Genomic DNA, 27,430 nt, shown 5'->3' on the forward strand with positions numbered 1-27,430 from the left:
TGCACTGAAGTCATTCTGGGTCACATCTCTAAAAAGCCTACTGCTGGCTACTGACCTTTTGCTTACTTTTAATAGAGTCGGAATTCCTTGCATTACTGTTTTCTCACTGTTTGCATCTGTGGTAGCTTTGGATACAGTTTATCCCAATTCAAGCTATTATCTTAGTCCCTTTGTAAGATTATTACCGAGGTATGTTCAAATTTCCCATAGTGATTTGAACTCGATATATAGGCTGTTGCATTATTAAGCAAAAGTCCTGGTTTTGGTGCAAAAAGGAGATGAGAGCAGGAATCTTTTTCCTATATCATTTTAAGTAACAGTGATTTCAGTGAAAAGCTTTACAGAAGGGTAAAAACCATCCTTTTGATTCTGAAACTGTGAATGGAAGGTATTTTGTTGTCATGTGGCCAAATGTTGTCTCATGGTACTTGCAGACATGGCAGGGTACGGAAACGTTATGTCTGTAGAAAGAGACTAAACATCTTAATTTTGAAAGTGTTGATGTAGTCTGTCATATGTTTCCCTGACACAAAAAAATAGCCATAGTTCAGTGGCTTTTAGCTTCTTGGATTAATAAGATCAGTTTTTGTAAATTCCACAGCTGCAGGTGCTCCTTTCTCTGGCAACTTATTAGCAACAGCTTCTTATTTTTAGCACCAGCTTCTTATTTTAGGCTAAAGGGAAACAAAGGCAAAACACACTTTGTCCTTATTTTACCCACAGTTTCAGCTGATGCAGTGCTGTCTATAACAAGGGATTTCAACTCTTTGTAAACATTAGGAAATACGATGTTTGGGTTTTGGACAAGGAGGTGCAGACACCTGATTTAAGTTCAGGACCAGGTATTGAAGGTAGAGGCTTTTTCTTGGCTGTGTTAACAAGTCAAATCTGCATTATATAAGTCATTACTGTTGAGAACTTGGTCTTGCTAAAACCATTTCTAATAGAAAACATTATGAGAAATTAAGGGTATTTCCCTGTCACTAGAAACACTTACTGATGTTTTTCCCCCTACATCATCTTTATAGAAATGATTAAAAAATTTTAGGACCCCTGTTTATTATGTGATTTTTTTATTTATTTATTTTTTAAATGTTCCCCCTCTTGCTCTAACAGCCTTGTCATGTGACAATGTTAAGAGACTGTAAGAATAAAGCTTAGATTTCAGAATTACTTTCAAACAAAGGAAGAAGGGGCATGATCTCTTCCCCAGTCTGAGTTCTTGGTGTGAACGTGGTATTTTGGGAGGCTTGCTTGTGAATGATTTAAGGCTTTTTATTCAGACACAAGACTTACAAGTCAAAATCTTAATTGGAGACCTGTATTTTTGGAACTTTTGCTAAACTGTTATTTGTTCCTGGCTCCCCTGACTGATACTAACATTTTAACCGATGAACTTCAGTTTTAGTAGCAGTGTTTTTGTTCCATTCATGGTTTTATGAGGAGAAATGTTTTGTGTTCTCACTGTTTGGTGACCCCCCCCCCCCCCCCCCCGCCCAAGACTCTAGTATCAAGAAAGAGGAGGTGATCCTCAGTTGCATGGTAAGTTTAGTTCTCCTGTAGCAAAAAACCCAAGCAAACAAAAAACCCAAACCCCAAAACTATGGTTTTTCTTTGGGTGAATGTGATCTCCACGAGAGTTGGAGATCTGAATCTAATTCTTCAGCCCAATGTGGTCATTACCATTAATGTTTCTTACTTCACCTTTGTGGCAGTAGAAGAACAAAAAGGCAGAAACTTATTGATCTAAGTGGGCCGTTACTGGCTTGAAGAAGTGTCTGAGAACTTTGTGGTGATATGAGCACCTATCCTCAGGTGTAACCATTAAGGGAAATCCTGAGGTCTCTTCCCAAATCAGCAGTCTGGCACACTCTATGTTCATTTGTTCCACTGCTTCTGGTGAGTGGTGTAGTTACGTGCAGGAGCATAATTCTGTCATTTGTCCTTGCAGAGGTAGTTTTTAGAGTTTGTGGAGGTCTGGGAGTGAGTTCAAGTATTTGCCTATGTGGCTTTTACTTTTTAGTAGAATCCGGGTTTTGTGTGTTCTAGAAACAAAAAAAATCACTCCTGGCTGTCTTTCATTAAGCATAGGAAGTAGCTGTTGGAAAGATACTATTGTAAAATCTGTGTGAGCATTTCATATTTTTCTTCTACTTCCTGTTTGCAGAGTACACCCTTAAATGATACAATAAACCAGTAAACCATTAATTTCATGTGGTTAGTATAGGTCTTCAAAGGAATTGGCAGTATATTGAAAGCTTTATTTAAATGCACCATGAGCTCACTTTGTATGCATCGCAGTGAAGGTACCATTTTACTTGCATGTTCTGCACTAACTTCAATTGCAAGAACAACAACTACCTTGTGTCACAGCAAAGATCTGTGCATTTTGGGTAACTTCCTATTAATTAAGAAAAAAAGCTAGGGGAGATAAATGTTGACTAAGGTGGGAAGGTGTGTTTGTCTTTGTATATTATGCTACTTCATCTGGAATTGATTCTACAGCCATTGGATCCTTTAACGCAAGTAGTACTTTTTCTGAAATAATTTCAATATAATATGCATAGTATTTTTAAAGGACTTGTAAATAGGAAGTTTGTGATGGTTGCTTGTAGTGTCATATACCTCATTTAGTGCCTTGTTTGCCACTGTTAGGGATGTTGTTATTGTCTGCTGCTTGTTTCTGTGAATATCGCTGAGCAGACAGGAGAGCTGCAAGTGTAGGTGTTTCTGCTGCTTTTTGTGGGAGTTCTGGAGTATTTTTCTTGTATGAATATCTGTTGCTTGTTTTATCAACCTGTTGCCTCTTGTGATTTAGCCTGAACAGTAAGCACAACAGAGCAAAAGTTATGCTGGTGAAGATTGTGTATGACTGTGCTTGTTGTCAGCTCTGTTCTAAATATGCTCTTAGCAAAATGGTGAGATTCAGCACGTTTCATGATCTGACTCCAAAATGTGAATGACAGAATACATATGCTATATTTACAGTGTTTTGAGAACACTATTTCAGTATTTCTTCAAAACTTCTGAAGCTAAATTGAATAAAACTTAACTTGGCAAGCTGAGTAACTTTGGAGAGCTCTTTTCAGTTCATCACTTGAAAACACCTCCTTCTAACCTATTGCAAAATCTGGATCACTTTGTAGTTCGTTTTTTTCCTTAATTCTCAGTGTGGTCAACAGTGTCACTCTTTTTGCTATTGTTTTTAATGGAGAATGGTGATATCAGGGACTTAAAAAGCAAAGTCAGAGTTCCTTTAAACCAGCCCTAGAGGGAGAGGTCCTTTTCTGCACACCCCCCCCTCCGCGTTGTCCACTGATGCTAGTAGCTCCTCTGAGGCTGTAGGCTCAGCCAGATCAGGCAAATCTCCTATCTGGGGAGAGGCAGGCAGGAAATTTGCTGTCCTAGATAGTGTAAGCTAAAGGCCGATGGCCTCATGGCATCTGAGGGAGAATGGTTGAGTCAGCTCATGGGTTTATAGGTGCTACACTGGGGAATTTTTTAATACGCTGTCTAGAGCTGCCAGATTGTGAGACTTCCTATTTCAATGAGAAAGTGGTGGTACTACCATAACGGAAGTTGTCACCTGCAATTACGGTGTTAGTGCCTGAGAGATCTAATTACTTGCATTCTAATAAATGTAAGAGTTGCACTGAATGAAAAAAGTTTTTTACTGTTAGGAAAATAAGATTGAGAAACTATATTTTTGTATTACAAAGGACGTGGTTCTTCTGTGGCAATATTGAAGTACTGGGTACACGCCGATGTCAGTGTTAAACTCCATTTGAAGGAGTGGGTGTTGACCATGATATTAAGATTACAGGGTGGTTTTGTAATGTAATTTTTTACATAGGTGTGTGGTAATGTTTAAGTCATTTTTCAGTCACAGCTGGTTCATGCAGGTGGATTTAACAGTGTGGTTGGCAGCCTGCATCTCCAGCACACTTGAGCACAGCAGGCATTGAAACCGATCAATTTTGGTGTCTCTATTTCTGCCAGCGAGAATTTTAAAATGTGCTGTGGGTCAAGTAGGATTATTGATGTGAGAACAGGCGGCCGCTGGCTGCTCACTTAACAGCCTTTCCTGGCTGCCAGGAGAGAGGCAGCCAGCCACAAGGTCCTGTCCAGTGTCAAATACTGTTATTCCTCACATAAGGCACATTGGAGGCATACAGCTTCCCTGTAGTCTTCCTTCCCTCAGCAGAAGCAGAATAACTTACCTTTAGTGTCGCAACTTTGTCTTACAGACCTACTGCCAATGTTTTCATCTTGCCTGTTCCTGAAATTTTAGATGGGAATTAATACAGTTCTTTATTTTCCTAGGGTTTATGCACTGTTAAAGAAGTGGTTTACCTGTGAATAGATCCATGTAATTGTGGGGATCCATGTAATTGCGGGGAACAGCAAGGAATTTTTGTGCTCTTCTTGGAGATAGAAGGTTTCACTTCAAATGTGATAGGAAGCCTTTTTGTGTCATAAGAGAAAATGTGCTATTGGGCACAAAAACTCTGGGCTGGTATTTTTTTCACCCACAGTGCTGGGGATGGAAATGAAAACTGAGAAATAGGTCAGATAAATTTAAAAATATCCATTTTCTACTCTGGGAAACTTTAAAATTGTCCAGGGATTTTAAAAGGAGAAAAAACCCAACCTGAAACTACTTTAACATCTGAGATGTGGTTCTTCTGGACAAGACTAAAACTAAGCCAACAGCAGATCTCATCTCTCTCAGCATCTACCAAGAAGGGAACAAGGATCACACTGATTCTTCTCCTGTGGATTCCTGCAGTCATAGCAGGCTGCTTCCAGATTATACAATCTAATAGCTATAGACCTAACCCCTTTTTTCCTCCTCCTCCTTCATGGCAGGAGGCTGCTAGTTTGTGTGGGCTTTCAATGGATACTTGGATCTCTGTCACTTGATATGCTCTTGCAAAGTGGAAGGGTTAGCTGATCAGTCAGAGTGAAAATTTTTATTAATCTTTGAAATGTGAAAATGGGGCAATTTAGTGCTTTAAAAGAACTTGCTAAAATAGTGTTTCTAAAACTTGAGTCAGAAAAAATGTCATTAATTTGCTAATTAATGTCTGTTAAATACAAAGGTCAGCTTCACTGAATGTTTCTGCATCGATCTGTTAAGAACTTTGGTTTGTGCTGAAAAAAATAAAACTCTGCAACTGCGTTTATATAAAGCAAAGGAGAAGCATGTAGTTTAAACTGGCAGAACTAGAGAACTACTCCAGACTTGTGTAACTGAACATTGTGATTTAAGTATGAATACATGTTGGTTTCATGATGACAGTGACATGCTTTCCAGCCACAACTGAACCTCATAAAGGTGTGGTATCGTCCATGCAGAACTTAGGGTATGCCTTTCTTTTGTAATGGTTTTAATTCCTCTTGACTTTGCCCACTGAGAGTATTAACATCTCAGTTCAGACTGGGAGCCTGCTTCTGATTTACCTCCTGACAGTCCCCTGTCCTGCTTGTTGGTTCACTTAAGAGTGGACCAAGCACCTTTTGGACAGGCATTAACTGGGAAATGTGCTCCAGTGGCCTATGGACAGTCTGGTCAGTCTGCAGGGGACCCTGCAACTTGTTTCTTGTGAACCTGAGTGAAAGTCATCTTGTAAGGACAATGGGTGCTCAGCAGCAAGTATTGGGTCTACAGCTTTATTCCTGTTTGTGCTACTGCCTTGTGTAGACATAGCCTGAGAGAACTGCACCTAGGGAATCAGAAGGAAAGAATACCACCAGGTGTATCTCTTAATGCATGCTTTCCTCACCTTTTGTCACCTGAAATGAATGTAAAATGGCAGGGACTTCTGCACCTCACCTGTATGTAGCTATTTCTCTTGTACAGAGAAGAATAGTGTATTTAAGCTAAGCAAACTCCTATTTGATATCAACTGCCTCTGGATCAAATCTTGGAAAAATGTGAAAGAAGATACATTGATGTTGCTGTAGCTGTTAAATTGCAGCAGGAATGTTACCCCAAACTGCCAATTTGTCCCCACTTCCTGTTCTTAACCCTGAAGTACCATTGCATTGTAACTCTCTTGCCTTTCATGCAGAAACACCTCCAGATAACTTGCAAATATGAGAGTCAAATGAAAGATTGCACATGTTTTTAGAATATCCTCCAGCCAATATGCATAGCAGTCATGCGTACAGCACTTATTTCTTTTATTTAGCCACGTGGCAGTGATGTGTGTTAGCTGCTCTGTCCTTTCTGGTAACTGCCTGATTCATTTTACAGCAAGCATTTAAAAACACTGAAAAAGCAGGTAGTAACTTTCTTAAGCAGTGTGTAGATCTCAAAAAAAATTACTGGATAAAATGATGTCAATGCTCTTGTTTGTTTGTTGTAAAGCTGATTACATCCTGTCAATTTACTTGTATAATCATATTAACTATCTTAATTTGTGAATTGTAAACTGTTCTGCAGAGTCATGAGACTTTTTCTTGGCTGTTGTGCTGGAGCAGAGCAGCTGGGACTTAGGAAGCCAAAAATATTTGTGCAATGGCTAAATGTAAGGATGACTCGGCTGAAATTTCTGATGATGTTACACAGTCAGGGAACTTAATAAGCTTGTAGCTTGCCCACAGGGTCTCACAGCTGCTGCCTTATGAACAACTTATGTGATTCCTATGTAGATACACTAAATAAAACACAATCGGGCATTTTTTTGCTCTGCCAGTGTTAATTTCCTTGAATTGGCTGTATTAAGTTTGGAGATTTTATTTATTTATTTTTTTAACTGACAAATTAAAAATTATATGAAGTGAGAAGAATTTTTAGAATGCTGTGGAATTAGAGGAGAAAAATAACAGCTGTGTGTTCTGTGCATACTGTCTCTTGTATCTAACCGAGAAAGAAGTCCTAGATTCTGACAAATTGAGAGGGAAGTGGGGAAGGAAAAAAATTTTGTTAATATGTTAAGAAGTTGGGTTTGTTGTTGTTGTTTTTTTTTTTTTTTTCCTTAAACAACAAAACAACTTAATACGGAATGGTCAATTTAAGGGGAAATCTGCTCTATGATAAAATAATGTCTGGTTAGCCTCAAGGTGAAATTTTTGCAAATTGTATATTCTGTTTCTTCTTAGATCTATTTTCTTCTCTTTGTGTTTGGAACTGTTTAATCAGTGGAAAAGGGGGACAGATAAGGATCAAAGTGTGGCGATTCGGAGCAGTGGGATCCGTTTCCAGCTTTTATGTTGGAATAGAGGGGGCAGGCACTACAGCTCCTTTTGGTTCTGTCTCCTCATCTATAAAATGTGGATAATGGCACTAATTTCTGTGACCAGCTCAGGCTTTTATAGAGGAAAAGGATTACTGACTACCATTATGTCCCAGTAGTGGTACTGGTATTCTGTGCAGTTGTAAGCTGTGCAACAGTCTGAAAAAATGCTTTGCAACTGAAAATGACACTATAGTTAACAAGCCTTTGGGCATGGGACTGCTACTGTTGGCTGTGTGGCTTTTAAACAGAAGCCTGTGAGCTATGCTTCGACTGTTGCATTGCTGTCCATCTGCAGCAGCAATATCTGTGTATTGCATCATTCTGTTGGAGAGTCAGAAATCTACAGCACTTGAGAGGAAGTTTCCCTTGTGATAATTTTTACAGCAAAGTCAGTAATTTTAAGGTAAAATTTCCTGCAAGAGATTTCCCTAACTCAAGCCAATCATAAACATGCTATGAAAGTTCGCTTTACTAAATAGCCTGTCATTGTAAATAGTCCTCATACCAGTAATGGAAATGGTGATCACATTTTTATTACTGTGTCGGTTTTGGTTTGGTTTATCCTGTATGGTGGTTTATCTTGTTTTTGAGAATGGTATTGGGAGAAATAGGAAAACATCGAATTATATTGCTTTACATTTTCCTGTTGTTGAGTAGAAAATGGGCTGCAAGGGCGAGCCTTTTGCTTAGTTCTATGCCCTGTTGTTATGAATTACCAGGAAGTCTCAACTGTGTTTGCTGCAGACAGCTTGGGAGCTATGAGACTACTTTACAAATAGTGAGGTGATGTTGTCTTGTGCTGTTTACTTTTACTGTGTGCCAAATAATGTCTCCACACTGAAATCTGGGAATGCAGTGTATCCGAGTATTTATACATACATGCACAGTGGTTATAATGGGAGATAGATAGCATTGTCATGTTATTCTTCAATGATGATGTGAAAAATCCTTGATTAATACTGTTAAAGATCCCAGTATTACATCTGAGTGATGTATGTGTTGTGGTAGCTGTATATAACCAACAAAAGTGACAGTAATGTAATCTTGTGAAGGTTTAAAACTTCTGATCTACAAAAAGTGCATTAAAATTAGATACATCACAGAATGGAGCCAGTTTAATACAAGTATAAATGAATACACAAGAGGAGATACAAAATAACGCAGATAGTGGCTATTTATTTTTTTAAATACTGAAGTTCTGTGTTTTGCTTTTTCTTTAACTTGATCCATTTTCTCTCCACAGGATTGGAATCTGACATGGCACACAGAAAATCCAGACTTCACCCAATGCTTTCAGAACACAGTCCTGGTCTGGATTCCTTGCATTTATCTATGGGTCTGCTTCCCAGTGTACTTCCTATACCTTCGTTGTCATGACAGGGGATACATACAAATGTCAAATCTCAACAAAGCCAAAACGGTACGTGACTTTTTAAAATCTGAACTTACTAAGCTTATCTGGAAGTTTGAACCTATTTTCAGCTATGTTTTAGCACGCTATTTTTGTTGAGCATCAGTCTTGGTCTGTGTGCGCACTTCGGCTGTAACCTACTTGTCCTACTTGTGTTTGATTTCCAAGCCTTGAGTGTTTCTGTTGCCCTTTTATTGGTAGGCTTTCTGAAATTTACTCTGACATAGCAAAAAAGCATGCAAATCCTTTGTAAGACCAGTTGGAGAAGACTATTTTAAGGCAACTTGATCTTGAGGCCTTTATTTCAATAATATAAAGAACTTTTTATCCTGTCAGCTTCTTAAGTTACACAGCATAGATTTCTACAGCTGCTGCAGGTGTTCTATTCCACTTCTATTGTGAAATAGGTACTTAAAGTTTTCTTACTTTTTTTTTTTCCCCTGTAGAATAAGTGAGAAGTTTTAAGAAGGACTATAATAGCGTGGTGTATTGGACAGTTTTTGTCTCTGCAATCTGTTATTCATGAGTGAGATTCACCAGCTTTCTGCTTCATAAGATACTGAATTATATGGTACTAAAAATTAGTAAACTTTTTTCTTCTAGTGGGGATCCAATAGGCAAAGCCAAATTACTGTTCTTTTATGCATGTTGTAGAATTGCCCAAAAGAGATGATCTGATTACGACTCCTCTTCTACTAACACATAACATCTAGTGTTCATGTATATATAGTGCTGCCTAATCTGTGTGAACTGATGTATGAAATACACTTTTGTATTGCAGGCTTTGGGCTTAATACTGTGGATAGTCTGCTGGGCAGACCTTTTCTACTCTTTCCGGGAAAGAAGTCAAAATATTTTTCGAGCTCCGTTTTTTCTCGTTAGGCCTACAGTATTGGGTATAACTATGGTAAGTTCTTCTGTTACGGCCTTTGTTCATGCAAAGCCTTAAGCAATAACATGTATCTTAGTATTATTCGAAGTGTTGTAATTATTTAAGCTACAGTCTTTACATACAGACTTAATCTGCAGTTGAACTGTGAAATATTGACTCTGAAATGTCCACTTTCTTTTAATAAAAAAAAATTACAAAAACCCCAAAACCCAACCCAGCTGTGCTCAGTGCATTGCATGTTGGCACACAAGCCCGTGCTAGTTGTCTTGTCTTACTTTGGGCTTGAGCTACCATTCATTTGATAGCTTGACTTGAGCATGATGTGGAGGAATCAAGTCAAGAGAACTGATTAAACCTAGATAGTACAAATCACACTGAACTTGGTAAAAGACTGTCGAGCGCATCACATTATTAAGTATCTTACTACAAACTCTCTTGCCATGTAACGTTCTTTAGTGCATCTTTTCTTTGTTACATTTGATGGCATGGTGGAAAGTCTTAAATGTGACATGAGGCACATAGGTGTTCCCAGCTAACTCTCTCTGCCTAAATGTGCAAGTATTGTCTACTTTCACACCAGTATCTCTGCAGCCTGCATTTCAAGGAAAATGCCTTGCTATTAATTCATTGTCAGTTGCCTTACATTTATTAGACTTGGAATGGTAGTGATTAAACATGATACTTGAGGGGGGGATGGGATGGGATGCAACCACCCCAACAGCAATAACAACAAAAAAACCAAGCCAAAAAAACCTAACAGGCCTGAAACATACTGACAGATGCAAGAGCTGTTAAATACTTTGTGGTCATTTAATAATGCAGTTGTCAAGCTTTTGTTAGGCTAATTGAAAATGCGTGTTGCAGCAGCCAAGTGAGATTACTAAGTTGTACCAGCTTCCTAAAGGACTCTGAAAACACACAAAATACAGAAATAGGGTAATATTTGGTCAGTGTTTGGTGCTGTGGCTTGTATGGAAAGAAATCTTTTTAAAATAGAAAGAATTAGTCAGGAAATACTTGGGAAGGATATAGCATTGCTATAATTGCATGTTGATTTGTGATGTAGAACCAGAAAAGTAAAGAAATAAAGACTGGCGGCTTTTGATGGTGCTTTTGTGTATGTGGTCATTTACTTTGATGTAGTATGTATTCCTTTTCCCTTTTTTGTCCACTTCTTATCTTTACTGCTCCGAAGAATTTCCTATTTAAACATCTTTTTGAATTACACTTAAAATCTCTTGGTGTTAGAATGTCTGGGAGACACTGGATTTGAAATGTTAAATAAGCACACTTACAAGCACGCAATACCTTGTATGTGTGTAACATGTTGTAAAACTTAAAGCTTGTGAATATATTTTTATCTTATTTGTCCACAGTTACTTGCCACATTTTTAATACAATATGAAAGAATAAAAGGAGTCCAGTCTTCAGGCGTAATGACGATTTTCTGGCTCATCTCGTTATCATGTGCCACTGTGGTTTTTAGATCTAAAATAATACATGCCTTAAATACGGTAAGTGATTGCTAGCCTCATTCAGTTGAAAATAATCCTAAATGCTGCAGTAATAGAGTAGTTGCTTGCTGATTATGCCAAGTTAGTTAATGATCCATTCAGCGTACCTTCATTCCTTGGGTTCTAAAAGCAAAACAAGCAAGACTTAATGGCTCTTGTTTTGAAATGCTAGTGAAATTCATAGTGATCTTAACTGTAGCAACAGTTGCTAAGAAAATTCTGCTAGCTGTTCCAGAAAGGTGATGTGTCTGCTTGAGTACAATAAAAGTGTATAATTTTTGATATGAAACTGTTCTGGGAGTTTACGTCGTCTTCCTGTTGATTATACGGTGGATTTCCTGAAACACTTGGTTTGATGGTAATGTGGTCTCATCTGCTGAGACAAAAATGAAAGTGTACAAGTGAAATATTTTTATGTCAGTCTGCTTTATACAAATATCAGATTAATTGTGGAGCTGCCTGAAAGTGGCATATTGCTTTTATTTCTTGAAACCTTTAAGCCATATTGTGAATTTTGAGGACTTTCAGCCAACTTTTGTCTTCAGCTGTTGAGAGTGGGGTTTCACTGGTGGGTGTGTGCGGGAGTGTGTCCATCTGTCCCTGTGCTTTGATTTCTGTGGATTATGCTTTATGTATCAGTCCTAGTCTAAAAAATGGAAGAACCTCTGGAATTTGAGCACAATGCAACGGGCTGTAATCTAAATTCTGCTTCTCCAATTCTTATTTTCTGTGTGTATATTAATTAACAAATTTGCTTTGAAAACTCCTTACTACCCAGTGCATAAATGCCTTGCTCCTGTAAAGAATACCTTGACTTCAAATTGGGGCATGCTGTGTTGGTACAAACCATGTCTTAAAGAGAACTGCTCTACAGAAGAAGTTCATGCTTGTGTGTTTATGGCAGTGGTTGATTAAAAAGAAATGGTATCTTTCATCTCCTCCCCCCTCTCTTTACCTTCCCTTTACCAGAATAGACATTGACTTTAATTTGCATGGAGGTGGGTAGTGTAACATTTATGGAGTTTGCGGAATTTACAGTAAGGAGCTGTCTTATGTTCAGTATTAACATGTTGTTTTAAAGAAATTCCTCAAGCCTTCTAATTGGAATATTGCCTTCCTTTGTAGGGTGCTGAAGTGGATGCATTTCGTTATGTCACCTTCTGCATCTACTTCGTCCTGTTGTTTGTACAGCTCATCCTATGTTGTTTTCCAGAACGACCACCTTTGTTTTCTGAAACAGTAAATGATCCTGTAAGTGTTCAGTCTATACTGAGAGCTGAGTATCATATGTGCAATATTCTGTACAAGTTATAAGGCCATAGTCTTCTAGATGCCAAATAATTCAAATCTTGTTGACTTGTTTGCAATAGAGTGTTCTTTCTGCTCTTTAGCTGGTGACACACAGAAGGTGAAGCCCATAACGTGCAAAGCAGGTGGGCTGTATTTAAGAGAAAGAGCAAAAATACTGTTTCGGGCATTCCTGAAGGTTAAGTCATATGTATTTATATTCAGTAGTACTTCTGGCAATTGGTGGGAAATACTGATTTGAAATGCTGTCCTCCTAGTCATCTGATACTGTTCAGTAGGCAGTAACTCATAAGGATGAGTATTCCCTTCCTGTTGAAGGTGGGGAAGAATCTACACATGGAAAACTTGTGAATCTGAATAGATGCATTTGATTTCCATATTTACCTCTCTTGTGTCAAGCAAAAATTTAACCAGCTCAGTTGCAAGAGCAGGTAACGTTAGACCGTGGTCTGGATGTAGAAATTTAATTGTATCTAGACATGATCTTTTTTGCATGTGTTCTTAATTACATGTGCTAGCTATATGGCATGGATCTGAAGTGACCCAAGGGATGTTGTATCTTTATACTGCTTGCTTAGCCCTGGGCTAGACCTTCTGAGTCACAGTGGAGTGACACCTGTCACTGCCTGGAGTTTGGATGGGCCAATTTTAGAAACCTCAGTTCTGGTTTTTTTTATACAGCGTAATTCCGGTTTGATGGATGTTAGGTGGCACTGACTGATGAAGGAAGGTGGGAAATAAATGTTGCCTTTGTAACTGTGGAAAAGGTCCATAACCAGTTGCACTTAGTGAATTCTACAGTTACCTTCTGTGTCAGTATCCAGTGTGCCAGTGGTGCTCTGCATTACCTCTGACAGACAGTCTGCCTGCATATGCCTGGAGGGAAGAGTTGAGTCTTTGGATCCTCTTCATCTTTGGGTTCTTTTCATCTCATTCAGGGATAAAATGTATTTGACAAGATACTGTGGATTTATGGAAACCTTTTCTGCTTTGATCATGTTTACAATAATTACAAGGTGCTTTGAGACCGCAGTGGTTTATTTTTGTGTTCTGACTATTTCTAGGAGTGTCTCTAATAAGTAGGGCAGACTTCAAATCTTAACGTTCTTTTTTCACAAGTGGTATGTTTGTTGAATGTTATGATGGGAAAAAGAAAAAAGCAAGTCATGTCAGTCTTAAATTCTGCTTTATTCCCTTCTGCCAAGCATTTCCAAACTAGAAATGTTTGTAAGTCTTGAGTAAGACCTTATATGTTTACTTAAGCCAAAAAACTAAAGTGACATTTCTAAGATGTAATGCTGATGTATGTAGAAGTCAAACAATATGTTTTGTCTTGTTTTCACTTTGTTTACATTACATAAGTCCAGGCTTGTTACAACTTGTCTTCATTCTATCTGGCATGAATGTCAGTAGGATTAATAGTTCTTTGTGTGATAACTATTTAATTTTATGAAAAATAGTATTAATTTAACAGTAATCTAATATGTTTTATTGTTTTCAACTTTTACTTTATGCAAATGAGGTCCACTTTTTGGTAGTACTTGATCTAGCAGACTCTTGAATTTAGAGTTTCCACCTGCAAGTAGATTAAAAAAAGTATAAACAAAAAAAGTAATACAGCATTTTATGTAAAGTTCAGAATATTTTGAAATTTGCTGAAGTAAGATCTGTCTGTCAGGAATGTTGGCATGGCTGAAGGTTGGAAGTACCACCTGCACTGCACCCTCCCAGTAACTTTTCCAAAGTTGCAGAAAAAGTTGTCATGTGAAGAAGAGGAAATGCAGGAGTCTGTTTCCTATACAACACACTTCAATATAGCTTAGTGGAGAAGCCAGGTTACACAAACATTAGTTGAAAAATGCAAATATTGGAAACACTTGGCTCTGGCTGTTTTAATTGCAGTACTCTAATAATGTTTGGTGACTTTTGTAGATGGAAATACCTGAGTTGTTCCAATTATAGTTGATAATAAAAACCTAGAGGTTCGTGTGCCAAAGGAGTGGCTGGTTTTAGCATTTGTTAGATGCTGTTCAGAGCAGTGAAAGAGGGAAGAGAGAAATCTGCACTGGAATTCTGCAAGTAAATCACTTTTAGTGCCTTTGAAATTCTTCCAGCCTTCCTTTCTGCTGTTTTAATCCAACTAGATTAGGAGAGGATGTTAACCTGAAGAACAGTTACAACAGACAGCCATTGTGCTAGATGTAGAACATGAGCTAGCTGTGTACCTTTATGGAAACTTAAGTTTCCCATGGTTATTGATGAATGAGATGCAGGGTTTTTAGGGGCTGTTTTGGGATGCTTTTATGGAGTTTACAAATTTTTTTTTCATTTGTGCATCTGATTTGATGGATTCATAGCACTTAACTGCCAGAACAGTAGAACTGAATTCTTCGTTTATGACTAACTCTACCCCATTAACATATTTATGTTCTCATATGGTAGCATACCTTGCATTGATCTAGGGAGGCACTGATCATGATATCTTGAGAGATTGTCTGGCCTGCACTGTCTTATAAAATTCCCTCAACTATTTGTTGCATTGTTGATATGGAGCACTGCTATTCCTGTGTCCCAGTGGTTTACTCTGCTGACAGCCCTGAAGCTGTGCTTGTGTTTTCTGAACAAGTTTTCAACAGCATAAATGACAAGTTTAGTAATGTGAAAAAAAATACTATAAACAAAAGGAATTTCAAAAGCATCTTTTCTGCTTGCTTTATTTCCTTTGGCACTGTATCAGTTACTTTGTATGTGGATTAATTTATTTTTCTCTCCTTTAGAATCCATGTCCAGAGTTCAGTGCTTCTTTCCTCTCTAGAATCACATTCTGGTGGATCACTGGGTAAGATCAAGATGATGCATAAAGCACCAGTTAAAGTTAGATGGCATTTTAGGATCGTGCTTTCAGAGCTAAATTAGCAATAATCATGCAGTAATAATTTTGGTTGTTTTGGTTGGTTGTTTTGTAGATAGATGAAATTGAATTTCGCTCCCCTCCCCCCCATTTGATTAATCTTTTTTACTTCCTTTGTAGGGTCTTTGTAATTTTAAATTTTGCCAGTATATATTTAGTACGTTTCCTGAAAGAATGTAATTAAAAAAATTTCTTTGGGAAATATAAGAAGGTAGAAATTATCTGCTGTATTTAGAAACTAAGGCATTAAAAAATATTAGGTCTTTTTGTCCAGTAGGTTCTTTATTTTTCATTAACTAAGCTTTAGTTATGCTGTATGATTTGATCACAACACGTCCTTGTGAATTAAAACACAGAAACATGTAAAATAATATTGGTGTATAGTTGTGGTTGGTACTTGGCCAGAGTTCCAACAGAAAGCTAGATGAAAGGAATTGCTTTGCAAAATTAAAGGCTAATAAAGATTTTGAAACTTGTTAGGCATGGGAATATTAATTGCATGGCTGATTTTCAAATGAGATGACTTCATCCTTTCTTTTACTTTCCCTGAAATTTGAATTCAGTGGCATATCCTGGATCCTTAGATGTTTTGGTGTCTAAGTCTCACAATAAAGACAGGAGGGTGTATGTTTTGGCATCTGGACCTGTGTTGCTACATGTACTAACTCTTGGATGCATTTTTGTGAAGAGCTGGCTCTGTTTTGGGGCTGGATGTAAGGACCACTGTCTTGTGGCGCATATATATATATATATATACAGACACACATGTATCTCTAGTGCTCTTAAATATATAGTGCTGATTCTTTCTAATACAGGTTGATGGTTCAGGGTTATCGGAGACCTTTGGAAGCCAAGGATTTGTGGTCATTAAATAAAGAGGACAAATCGGAGGAGATAGTGCCAAGTTTGGCTAGAAACTGGGCAAAAGAGTGGGCAAAGACCAAGAGGTAAGTTCATTTGTCCTGCCTGGCAGTTCTTGCAAGATGTGGAGGTTCAAAAGCTCAAGTTACTCAGCCTCTCAAGCCTGCTTTTGTGAGGCCCAAGTGGCATCTCTGTATTTGTCCTTAAGTGCATACAGAACAGGAACCAAGTAGGGCGTTGTGTGTCTTCTTTATGAAGAGCTGCGTCAAGTTTCCCTTAGTCTTTCATGATCCAAAGCTGATTATTGTTACTTTTGATGTGTGGTTTTTCCCTGGGGAGAGAATGTTTTCACACAATCAAACTTCAGTCGTGTAATTTAGGAGGTTGGGCTCTCTCTATAGTTAGTGAAGCCTCAGGAGGGCAGTTCAGGGTGTAAAAGTGAGAAGCTTATTTCTTTCCTTTGACTATATAGGAAGCCTAGGCATATAAGCCAGATGACTAAAATTAGAAAGACTGCATGCCTGCAGTTTCCATCCTACGTTCATCATCCTTTACTGCAGCAAATAGAAGTACCTTTTCATTGAAGGAAAATTGCTTGCTTGCTTACACAGTGTATTTTTACATTCAGCTTGTCCTCAGAGGTTCAGATGTAGTTTGGCATAAGCCAGATGTATGAAATGAATGTGTTCAGTCTATTGGGGATGACTTGGCATAAATCTGACTGCAGTGTTAACTCCAGTGGTACAGTAAGGCCTTGATTTTGATGAAAGTTGACCATACTGGGTTCTAGAATAATAATGTCCTTTGCTTTTTAAGCTTAGTACAGGTTATGGTGCTATTCCTTGTTCCCCAGGGCAGACCTATAGGAGAGATTCAACAGGAATGTCACCAGTCCCTACAAAGACGACCATTTCTGAATGGCCAGTTCATTTAGCTATGGTTGTATGATTAAAAAGATGTTTAATTGACAGTAAAACCCAGTTAAACTATTAAGAAGGGCAATAAACAGCTCATAAACATCTCATTTGTATACTGTGCATTTTTCCAGTTGTCTTTATGCTTGAATAAAGGCTACATTATATAACTACTCTTATTTCAGGCAACCATTAAACATGTTATACTTGCCCAAAAAGCAGCAAAAATCAAGCGACTCAAATGGTGATGTGACAGAAGAGGCTGAAGCTTTGATTATAAAACCATCTCAGAAGAGCTCTGAAGCATCTTTATTCAAGGTGTTATATAAAACCTTTGGACCATATTTTCTCATGAGCTTCCTGTTTAAAGCTGCACATGATCTCTTGATGTTTGCAGGCCCAGAAATTCTGAAGTAAGACCTGTATACTTTATTACTGTATTAAAAGTATGTGGACAGAATTTAAAACACTGGTATTTCACTCACTAAGCTGCTTTGGCTTCAGTTGGTTCAATGGCGAAGAGTTGTCATGCAGGTTAGAGACCATGCACACAGATGACTTTGGTCCATTGGTTTTCAAATTATAACATTGTGCATTAAATCTTTTGACTTTTTATGTTCCTTTCTGTCCTGGTTTCGGCTGGGATAGAGTTCATCTTCTTTCTAGTAGCTGGTGTAGTGTTATGTCTTGGATTCAGTATGAGAAGGATGTTGATAGCACACTGACGTTCTCAGTTGTTGCTAAGTAGTGTTTAGACTAAGTCAAGGATTTTTCAGCTTCTCATGCCCAGCCAGCAAGAAGGCTGGAGGGGCACAAGAAGTTGGGAGGGGACACCTGACCCAAACTGGCCAAAGGGATATTCCATACCATGTGATGTCATGTCTAGTATATAAACTGGGGGGAGTTGGCCTGGGGGGATCGCTGCTTGGGAACTAACTGAGCATCAGTCAGCGAGTGGTGAGCATTGTGCGTCACTTGTTTTGTATAATCCAATCCTTTTATTATTATTGTCATTTTATTATTGTTATTACTATCATTATTAGTTCCTTCCTTTCTGGTCTATTAAACTGTTCTTATCTCAACCCATGAGTTTTACCTTTTTCCTTCTGATTCTCTCTACCATCCCACTGGGTGGAGGGGAAGTGAGCGAGCGGCTGCGTGGTGCTTAGTGATGGCTGGGGTTAAACCACGACACTTTCAAACACAAGGAAGCCCAGGCAGGAACATAATCAACAATAGCAGGAGAGTTTATTTAATTCTAACCTGTAATGATTGTGGGACTACAAGTCACAATATGTGAAGCAACAGAGAGCTAAGGGGGTAGGAGGAGTTGTATTGCTTTAACGTGAGAAGAAGTAAAACAAATGTAAGCGGTTGTATTTTAGCTAGAGGGAATATGAGACTTCTTAGTGTAGCTCCAAGAGAATGCTGTACATGTAAGGAATGTGATACTTTGTCTTATAATAGTACCTTGTTAGGAGGAGGGAGTGATGTGTGCTAGTATAAAATGATTTCCAGTTTCCAAGAAGTTTGCTTAAGTGTTTTATCTAAGTTTGGTGCTTGCATGACCCATATAACATTTGGAATAATCTAAGGCTGTAACCCTAATGTTTCATTTTGATTTGCATATATCAAGAAAACTAATTCTTCTTTCCACAGATTGCTAATCAACTTCGTAAATAACAAAGCTGCCCCAAACTGGCAAGGCTACTTTTATACGGTGCTGCTGTTTGTTTGTGCCTGTCTTCAGACACTGATTCTTCACCAGTATTTTCATATTTGCTTTGTAACTGGAATGAGACTCAAAACAGCTATTGTTGGTGTAATTTATCGAAAGGTAGGTGTTTCTTTAAATACATGACAATACCTCTTGGTGACTGTGAATACATCACTTAAGTCTGAATAATTAAAGTAGTTAGGAGACTCTGGTAGGCTGATTCCTAACTCTCAATATAATTGAGAGTATCTAATTTACAGATAAAAGCCTTTAAGATAGAGCAAATTTCTAATTTACTCGTTAAAGTTCAGGCACCTCCTTCTTCCCACTGCCAAACAACAAACCTTGTCTCATTTAGACTAGAGGTGTGAAACTGCCTTAGTTTGTGCAGAAATTTAGATGCATCTACATTTACAGCTTCATTTGGGACTTAGCAGCAGTGCCAACTCATCTTGGAATAAGCTGGAACATTTTAGAAAGCTGTGGACTGAGTACTCTGTGTGAGAAAAATGTGTAACAAGTGAAGATTCTGTTTCTTACACTGAAAAACAAAACAAGCAAACAACACCGGCCCACCCCCCACCCCCAAGCAATAAAACCACCAACCAACCAACCAACCCTAACCCCAAAGACTGCTTGTTGTTTTAATTCTCTGTTAGTTTAAACCCAGGTGCTTGCTTCAAACCATACAACTTGCATGTTGTAAGATGTGCAAGGTAAACAGAATATGAATTAGGAAAAGGATTGCTTGTAGTTTTGAAGATGAAGCTCTGTAAAGTATTTTAATTCTGTGGAGAAAATGCAAATGAATAAGTCTTCCATCACATTGCCTTAATTGTTTTTTATTTTTAATCTGCACCTAGGCACTTGTTATCACAAATTCTGCTAGAAAGACTTCTACTGTGGGTGAGATTGTGAATTTAATGTCTGTGGATGCTCAGAGGTTCATGGACTTGGCTACCTATATAAACATGATTTGGTCTGCACCTCTCCAGGTGATATTAGCCCTGTACTTACTGTGGCAGGTGAGTATTGTATGTTGTTTCCTGTTTTGACTTGGGCAATGTGCTGCTTCCTATGGCCATGACTACAGAAAGCTGTTGGTCAGACCACTGGAGGGTTTACAGCAGTGTGGAGAAAATGCTGTTTGTTTAGAAGCCATTCAGAGCTGCTTTTGTCACTGCTGTCAAGAAGGCAGGCAGGAGGTTCTTAATTTGCACATCTGAGTGCATGTGGGGAGGATGCAGATGGGAGCTGTTATCTTTTGGGGGACTGCAGCACCTATAGTAGCTCACTTGTCACTTGATTTAAAGAAAAGTGATCTTGGTTCTGCACTCTGGGAGTCACCATATGAGATGTTTGCTATTTCTAGTCCAGACAGTCACCAGGCTGACTCTTCCTGATTCTCACTGTCAATCAGAAAGGTAATGAAATTCCCCAAGGAGTCAGTCACTCCCTGCATGGGTCTCTACTTCAGAAGAACAGACAAACGAACAAAAACTAGAAAACATTAAAAGATCTCCATATGTGTGGATAGATAGAGATTGATCTATATCTATATATGTACCTCTTTACATAGGGGCTATATATGTATGCTTGTTTCAAAAATCAAAGCACATAAACATCAACCCAAGCCCCCCCCTTGATCCTCCTCTTCTTTCCCCAAGCTGTTCTTGAAAAGGGAAGAAGAGGTTGAAAAGCTATTTCAGAATGTTTTACTGGAGCATATGTAGTAGTTTGACCCAAGATTTTGAAAAATAAATTTGAATAAATGTTTACAATTAAGTGCTTTTCAGAATTTAGGTCCTTCAGTGCTGGCAGGTGTGGCTGTCATGATCCTTCTGGTTCCAATAAATGCTGTGATGGCAATGAAGACAAAAACCTATCAGGTTAGAACTTATACATATGCGACAGTGCTTTTAAGAAACATGTTTTGTTCTTTGACTTGTTCCTGAGGTTTGTCCTTTTAAAATTTTTTCCTTCCCTCTGTTTATCCCTTATAAAAGGGAAGGGAAAGAAAAGTCAGAGACATTGTGTATGCAGAATAAACAAACTCACTTATTTTTCAGCTTTACAGAGTATCTGTACATAATGGTCTAAAAATTTTGCAGTAGTGTTAAGACCAAGGTAGCAAGCAGGCTAGCCAGCTCCATGAAATGCCTGATGATTAGATTGGAAGTAGTTTAGTTTTTAACATTTCCAGGATGGTGGCTGCAGTGTTGGGGGGTATATGTGTGTGGTTTGTTGTTTTCCTTCTTTCTGGAGAGATGAGGAGGGAGAAGTCTTAGTTGTTGGCTGTTTTTAATCCCTAGTTGATTTTATTTAGAGGGAATCAGTTTGTTACAGAGGGTGCACTTAAGTAAATGTAGAGTCAAACTCCCATGTTTTCTATTGCAAAAACTACTTCCAACAGCCCCACCATGTGCTTTCTGGTACAGACTTCACTATTAACTGAATTTACCATATGTCAGAGAGGATTGATTTATGTAAATGAAACCTTTTAGCTCTAGGTGTTCATCAAAATATACCACAACATTTGGTTCCTACATGGGAGAAGTAGGGATATCTAGCCTGTCAGCCACACTGCCACTGGTAACAGCTGTCTGGGATGGCTGTACTGGTGCAGTCTACTGACTGCCTAGTGCAGAGTCAGAACATTGTTTCAGCTTTGCACTTCCCTTGTTAAAATATTTTATTAAGATGGAAACTTCTGAAGAATGGACTTTTTTCTTATGGCTGAATGGAAAACTTTTCACCTTAGTGCACCATCAGAAAGCCATTGATAGGGCTGAAAATGGAGCAAAACCAAGTTTGGTCTTGGGTTAGATGCAAACTGCACATCACTGAAGCTTGATTATAGTGGCTTATTTTTTAACTGCATATTGTACCTAGGAGGAACCTGAGAGCCAGGGCTCCCTGATGCAGGGTTAATCCCACTTAAACCAGTGCCACAATTGTTTTGATCTTGGTTTGGATTTTTAGTTGCATGAAGCATTCTTTTAATTGGTTTAAAACATTTTGTTAATTCTGCATATTTGTTTGTTCAGATAGCATCTCAGATTTCCTGCTTAGGAAGCTAGTAAGCTTTTGATGATAATGAGGTAAATTTTGCCATTGCAAAATACAAAGCTCAGAACTTTGTGGCCCTGCCAAGTATTGTGCTCTGCTAATTATTTTTTGCAATGTTGTTTTTAGGTGGCTCAAATGAAGAGCAAAGACAACAGAATTAAGCTGATGAATGAAATTCTCAATGGGATTAAAGTTCTGAAACTTTATGCTTGGGAATTAGCCTTCAGAGAGAAGGTATTAGAGATCAGACAGAAGGAACTCAAAGTCCTAAAAAAATCTGCTTACCTTGCTGCAATGGCAACCTTCACTTGGGTTTGTGCTCCTTTTTTGGTAAGTGAAACAAATTGACAAGTCTCTGCTTTCTGAGATCATGCTTTCCAAGGCAATGCTTGAGAACTTGTTTTGGCTTTGTTTTTTAATGAGCGGAAGAGTTAGAATGCCCTCCACAGTGGTGGGAAATTGAACATTTATGTCTCCACTTCTCTATGAAAAGGCACTACTGTTTCCTTTGAAACTTGGTAACATCCAGGTTGGAAGGTGTAGTGGCCAAAGTATTTAAAAATGAAAACCTCCTCTGCATCCCCCTCTATTTTTGGTGATGTAATTGAGGAACCTAAGATTAAATGTACTGTCAGATATAGAAGAAGTTACTAATGTGCATGGTACCCTCCAGGTGGTAGCTGTGGCTGACAGTGTAAAACTTCCCTTGTTTCAGCATCTTTCTGAGAGCAGCAGGTCCTTAGTTAAGAGTCCTTGATCGAATGGGACATTGTGCACCAGGCGTACCTCTGTCTTGGGTTCTCCTAGCATCTGTTTAAGAACAATGTGGAGAGGTAAAGCCATTGCGTACCATGGGATTGCTTCAAATTCTTATTTAAAAAAAACCCAACTCCTGATATGTGAAACATCCCCACTGTGTTTGTGTTAGCTTACATATAAGCTAATAAAAGGGAGAGAAGGGTGAGATCACATCAAAATTGCTTCAGACCCTATTAGAACAAGGGGCCATCGCTCTTTTCTGCGGAAGCAAATAAGAGCTATGACTACATTAGGATAAAACATGTGCTGTTCCAGTTGAAGGTGTTTAAGTGTACTTTCCAGTCTCAGATTCCTTCCCCGCAAACATTTTTAGCGTTTACATTATGTCTTGAGCATGATGAAAGGCAGAAGAAGCAGTGCCCCGGGTAGGAAACATCAGCTGCATTCTTAAGTGAATACTTTTCTAAAAGAAGTCTGAGATGGTTTTAATATAAATACATTATTAAATGAAATTTCTACATAAACCTCTGCAGGTGGACTCCTTAATGCTGTTCTGTGGAGTCTGAGAAGACAAATTCGCCTAACGGGTAGCTGTTTCAGTGCATATTATGAATATGTGGCAATGGTCCTACACCTTAGGGGTTTTGCCACTGGGGCAGAAACAGTACAGCCTGAAGTGCAAGGCTGCTGTTTAACATGCTGTTTCTCCGATTTTTGTTCTTTCGTGTATGTTCTTCTGAACTTCTCATTAAAGAATTATTGCAAGTGCCTACTTGAAAGCACTTTCGACATACAAAACTCTTTATTTCCTCTAGTCCTCCTCCTGTTTCCATGGCCAGGGCTCTTCAAAACATTGTTTAATAACGGTGTCGGGAAACTGTTCATTTTGCAGTATGTCCCCTACTGCTATGTGTGCTGATAAGGGTGTATTCCAGACTAATTGCTGGTAACACAAGAGTGCAGACATGCTGCTTGTGAGGTTATTCTTTAGACCCTGTCTTGTTTTTGATCTCCGTGGGAGAGCTTTCTCCCTGGGATATGGTTGTCCAAACTAAGGATTGTACAAACAAGCTACTGTACCAGGCACAGCTGAGTCAGCCGCCATATGAAGAACAATACGTGTCTTCACAGCAGTCAGCTATTTAACAGAAATGCTAATGTCTTCAATGGATGCTGTGATTAGATGAGACTGTTCCTTAGGCATTTGAGCTAATTGTTTCAAGTCTTGTGGGGAGGGGGAATGCCAACAGTTAGCCTACCTTGATTTCTTAAGTGGCAGTCTGTGGGAAAGGGTTGCTGGATCTTGTGATATACTGAGGTATGAGTGCTGTTACCATGGAAGAAAACACTGTGAAGGGAATAGATCTGAAAGTGGGAATATTTGGTTTTATTTAGTTTACTTTAATTTCACTATAATTTAATCAACACATTAAAAAAAAAAGTAAGTAAGTATATGGAATTTTTGAATTATTTTTATATCTTACGATTGATGATAACAGTGTTTCAATGTAGTTTTCTTGTTCAGCATCGATCTTAAGCTTTTCTTTTGTGAACTGTTTAGGTACTATACAGCTTTATCTTTCTAATGCAGTAACATTTCAAGTTTCTTGGAAAACAGTCTGTCCATGATAAAGTAGGCTGTATTTGGAAATCTAGGGTTGTGGTAGTCTCTACAAAATATAAAATGGGTTAGCATTAGGGTGTTTCTAGCTTTTCTGTCTATATATGTTACTGATCCAGTATCTGGTACCATAGGGGAGTGCCTTGAAACTGAAAGACAGCCGCAAGAACAGCTAGCGATCATTCCTCTCCTTCCCTCTCCTGCAGCATGACCACAAATAGCCTGGGACATTTGTGGTTTCACCCTTGCTATGTGAAGAAAGTGAGCACTTGACACCTTTCCAAGAGGAGCCATCACCTTTTTACAACAACAGATTTAAATCAAATGTTTGTTTTGCAAAAAGCATTATCAGGAAGTTATTAGAACATTACCCTTTCTTGGATTTGTAGACCTCTGATTCCAGTTGTTAGACTGTGTGACTCCTGTGTTAGTGGCTTTAAAAACTGTTACCCTAACTGTAACCGTTACACTTTGTTTCAGGTTGCCTTGTCCACGTTTGCTGTGTACGTCACAATAGACGAGAACAACATCTTGGATGCTCAGAAGGCATTTGTTTCACTAGCATTATTCAACATCCTCAGGTTTCCATTGAACATGCTTCCTATGGTTATCAGCAGCATAGTGGAAGTAAGACTTCAGTCATTAACAGGTGTTTCTGTGCAGAAGTAGCCACTGGGTGGAAAGGTAACATGCCTGTGGTTAGAAAATGACCACTGGTGAAATTCAGCCACCTCAGAAAGGGAGCTTTGCATTTCCTGTGTGTTGAGTGCTGTGCAAGCAAAATTATCAATCCCAGTTATGGTGGATGGGTGTTCCTGAAATCAACCATATTTCTTGTGGTTTGGGAAGTGTGAATCGGACTATCCAATGAACTATGCAATGGATTTAAGGAGGGATTAGGAGTGCATAAAATAAGGATGTAATGTATATGTGGGGCAAAACAGTACGCTCTTAAATATAATGAGCAGAGCATAAGATAGTTTTCCATCCCTTTCCCATGCAGGCCAGTGTCTCCCTGAAGCGCCTTAGGGTGTTCCTGTCTCATGAAGAGTTAGATCCAGAGAGCATAATCAGGGGCCCCATCACAGAGGGTGAGTTTCTTTTCCTGTTGAAAATCAGTGTGTGCAGGTTTTGGGTGGCTTTGCAGTGTTTCTTTTACTTTCTGTAATAAATTCACTGCGTTTTGGTGAATTTCACTGCTAAATTTTAGCCAGAAAGCAGAGAAGGAAGTTTGTAAAATGAAAATTATATAAAGTTTCTACCACCTTCTCAGGTAATGTCTTTCCTCTCCCCAGCTCCTGTGTTCAAACTACAGAATGGTTGCATCCAGACACAGATGGTCATTTAATTTAAAAATTACTTGTTAAACTGTTCTAAGGGCAGCCATTTGAAATTTGTAGGCAGTTAACAGAATGATTAATGCTGTGCCAAACCCCAGCATTTTGGAGAAGAACAATCACGTAACACTTCAGCACCCTTGAAGGAGAAATGATAAGTCCCAGTTCTGGCAAATGCCTCTACTTTCTGTTTTGTGCAAAGACTGTTACTCCCAGCATCACTCCCACTGTATCCAGTGTTGCCGGTCTGGTTATATAGAGCTGTTCAGGAGATACATAAGCATGAAGGCAGATTTACTGAAAAACTAATGCCCTTTTTCTTGCAAAACAAAACTTAACTTTAACTATGTCAGTCATTTCTAAATGATTTTTCTTACTTCCTGTTTACAAAGATAGTGAAATCCTCATCACTCCCTCTCATGTGGTTAGTTGAGTTCTATATCATTTTAGTCATTTGGCTTTCCAGTAATCAGTCATCTGCTTCCTTTTTTTTTTTTTTTTTTTCCTCTTCTCTCCATCTTCCTTTTGGGAATATCTCCTCCCCTTTCTCAGCTGATGATAACCATGAATACATTGCTCACAAATCCTTAGTGTGGGGTTGGGTTTTTTTGTCCATAATGGGTTGTACTTGCATACTAATGTAAATATTTACATAGGCTAAGCATTTATTGCATACTTGGTTGAATTAGGAGTGGTGTGCTTTGAGTTGTTGCTGTAAAAACCTACAGATGCCGGTACCACGTGACATTTCACTGAACAGTATTTTTGGTCAAAATTATTTTATTTGGTAGTTTGATTTATTTTGCCCTATCATTCTTGTAGTAACTTGGCTTCACACATAGAATTGGCAGTTTAGGTTATGCTTCCATTGAAGCACAAGTCAGATTGAGACTGCTAGTTTTTTGAACTGACTTCGCAGTGCTCCAGTGGAGTTGCCAGATAAAGGAGGATGCAGCTGAGTAAGTCAGGATCTTTGTATAGTTGACATTCATGTACCTCCTGGTTACTGAATAAGTGTTACCTCAGAACCTCTGCTGTCTTGATAAATTCAGTAAAAGGAGAACACAAGCTTTTGGTAAGCAGTGGGTTGTTCTGGTGGAAAAGTAGCTTTATACCTCTGCCTATGTGTGTTTAGATTGACTTCTTGTGGCATGATCCAGAGCATACAATGTAGCTGCTTGCATTGGCACTTTTATAAATAATGAATTTTCTACTTGTCAGCTGAAGGATGCATTGTTGTAAAGAATGCAACGTTTAGCTGGTCCAGAAATGATCCTCCTTCACTGAACAGGTAAGAACTAGTACACCCTTCCTTCCGCTCCAAAATCTTGCTGCATCATAAATGATCTGTATTTGAGTTATAAAATCTATATGCAGAAGAGTTGGTTACCTTAAAGGGGAGTAGCAAGATGTATCATGGGAGGAGAGAAAACCTCAGAGATTTCAAGCTCTTGCTATGTGCTGCAGCTGGGATGAGCTCCATCTAGAGGATGCAGCCAGATTAGCCTCTCGTAATTATCCCTAGTGCCTCATGTTTGCACGATGTCCTCAGAGTCTTCCTTTTAAAATCTTATTCTCGCTGAACTGTAGCCATCCTTGATGCCCGTGCTGGAGAAAACCAGTGAAGTATCTTGCACATGCTATGACTAGCAAAGTAACTGGGGTGATGCAGCTTACAAGCTGTGTCTTCCCTGTGCCCTGTCCCCTTCCTTGATTTTGGCTGCTCTTTCTTGGGCCTTAAATTGCATATTCTTTGAGACAAGGATGCTGTTTGAGAAGCATCCGTTGGTATTTACATTTGTGTTCACAGAACATTTGAGAGAAATATTGGACAGGTGGTGTCACAGTGCTGCTTTTTTTAATTTTATTTTT

At 38.6% G+C, this 27,430-nt stretch overlaps 1 protein-coding gene across 3 annotated transcripts in view; it reads left to right on the forward strand.

Moving 5' to 3' along the window:
* The window catches only part of ABCC1 (ATP binding cassette subfamily C member 1 (ABCC1 blood group)), a 62,953-nt gene that overhangs the window by 4,758 nt on the left and 30,765 nt on the right, over positions 1–27,430 (forward strand). For all 3 annotated transcript variants that reach the window (XM_069810026.1, XM_069810025.1, XM_069810027.1), the window contains exons 2-15: positions 8,488–8,664; positions 9,437–9,562; positions 10,924–11,061; positions 12,187–12,312; positions 15,147–15,208; positions 16,096–16,227; positions 17,241–17,468; positions 18,715–18,892; positions 19,636–19,797; positions 20,569–20,661; positions 21,968–22,171; positions 24,702–24,848; positions 25,225–25,312; positions 26,780–26,849. In XM_069810026.1, the coding sequence (XP_069666127.1) occupies positions 8,488–8,664; positions 9,437–9,562; positions 10,924–11,061; positions 12,187–12,312; positions 15,147–15,208; positions 16,096–16,227; positions 17,241–17,468; positions 18,715–18,892; positions 19,636–19,797; positions 20,569–20,661; positions 21,968–22,171; positions 24,702–24,848; positions 25,225–25,312; positions 26,780–26,849 (1,931 nt within the window). The remainder of the gene's footprint in view (positions 1–8,487; positions 8,665–9,436; positions 9,563–10,923; positions 11,062–12,186; positions 12,313–15,146; positions 15,209–16,095; positions 16,228–17,240; positions 17,469–18,714; positions 18,893–19,635; positions 19,798–20,568; positions 20,662–21,967; positions 22,172–24,701; positions 24,849–25,224; positions 25,313–26,779; positions 26,850–27,430) is intronic.

This window comes from Haliaeetus albicilla, chromosome 22, assembly GCF_947461875.1.
Source record: "Haliaeetus albicilla chromosome 22, bHalAlb1.1, whole genome shotgun sequence".
Taxonomy (NCBI): domain Eukaryota; kingdom Metazoa; phylum Chordata; class Aves; order Accipitriformes; family Accipitridae; genus Haliaeetus; species Haliaeetus albicilla.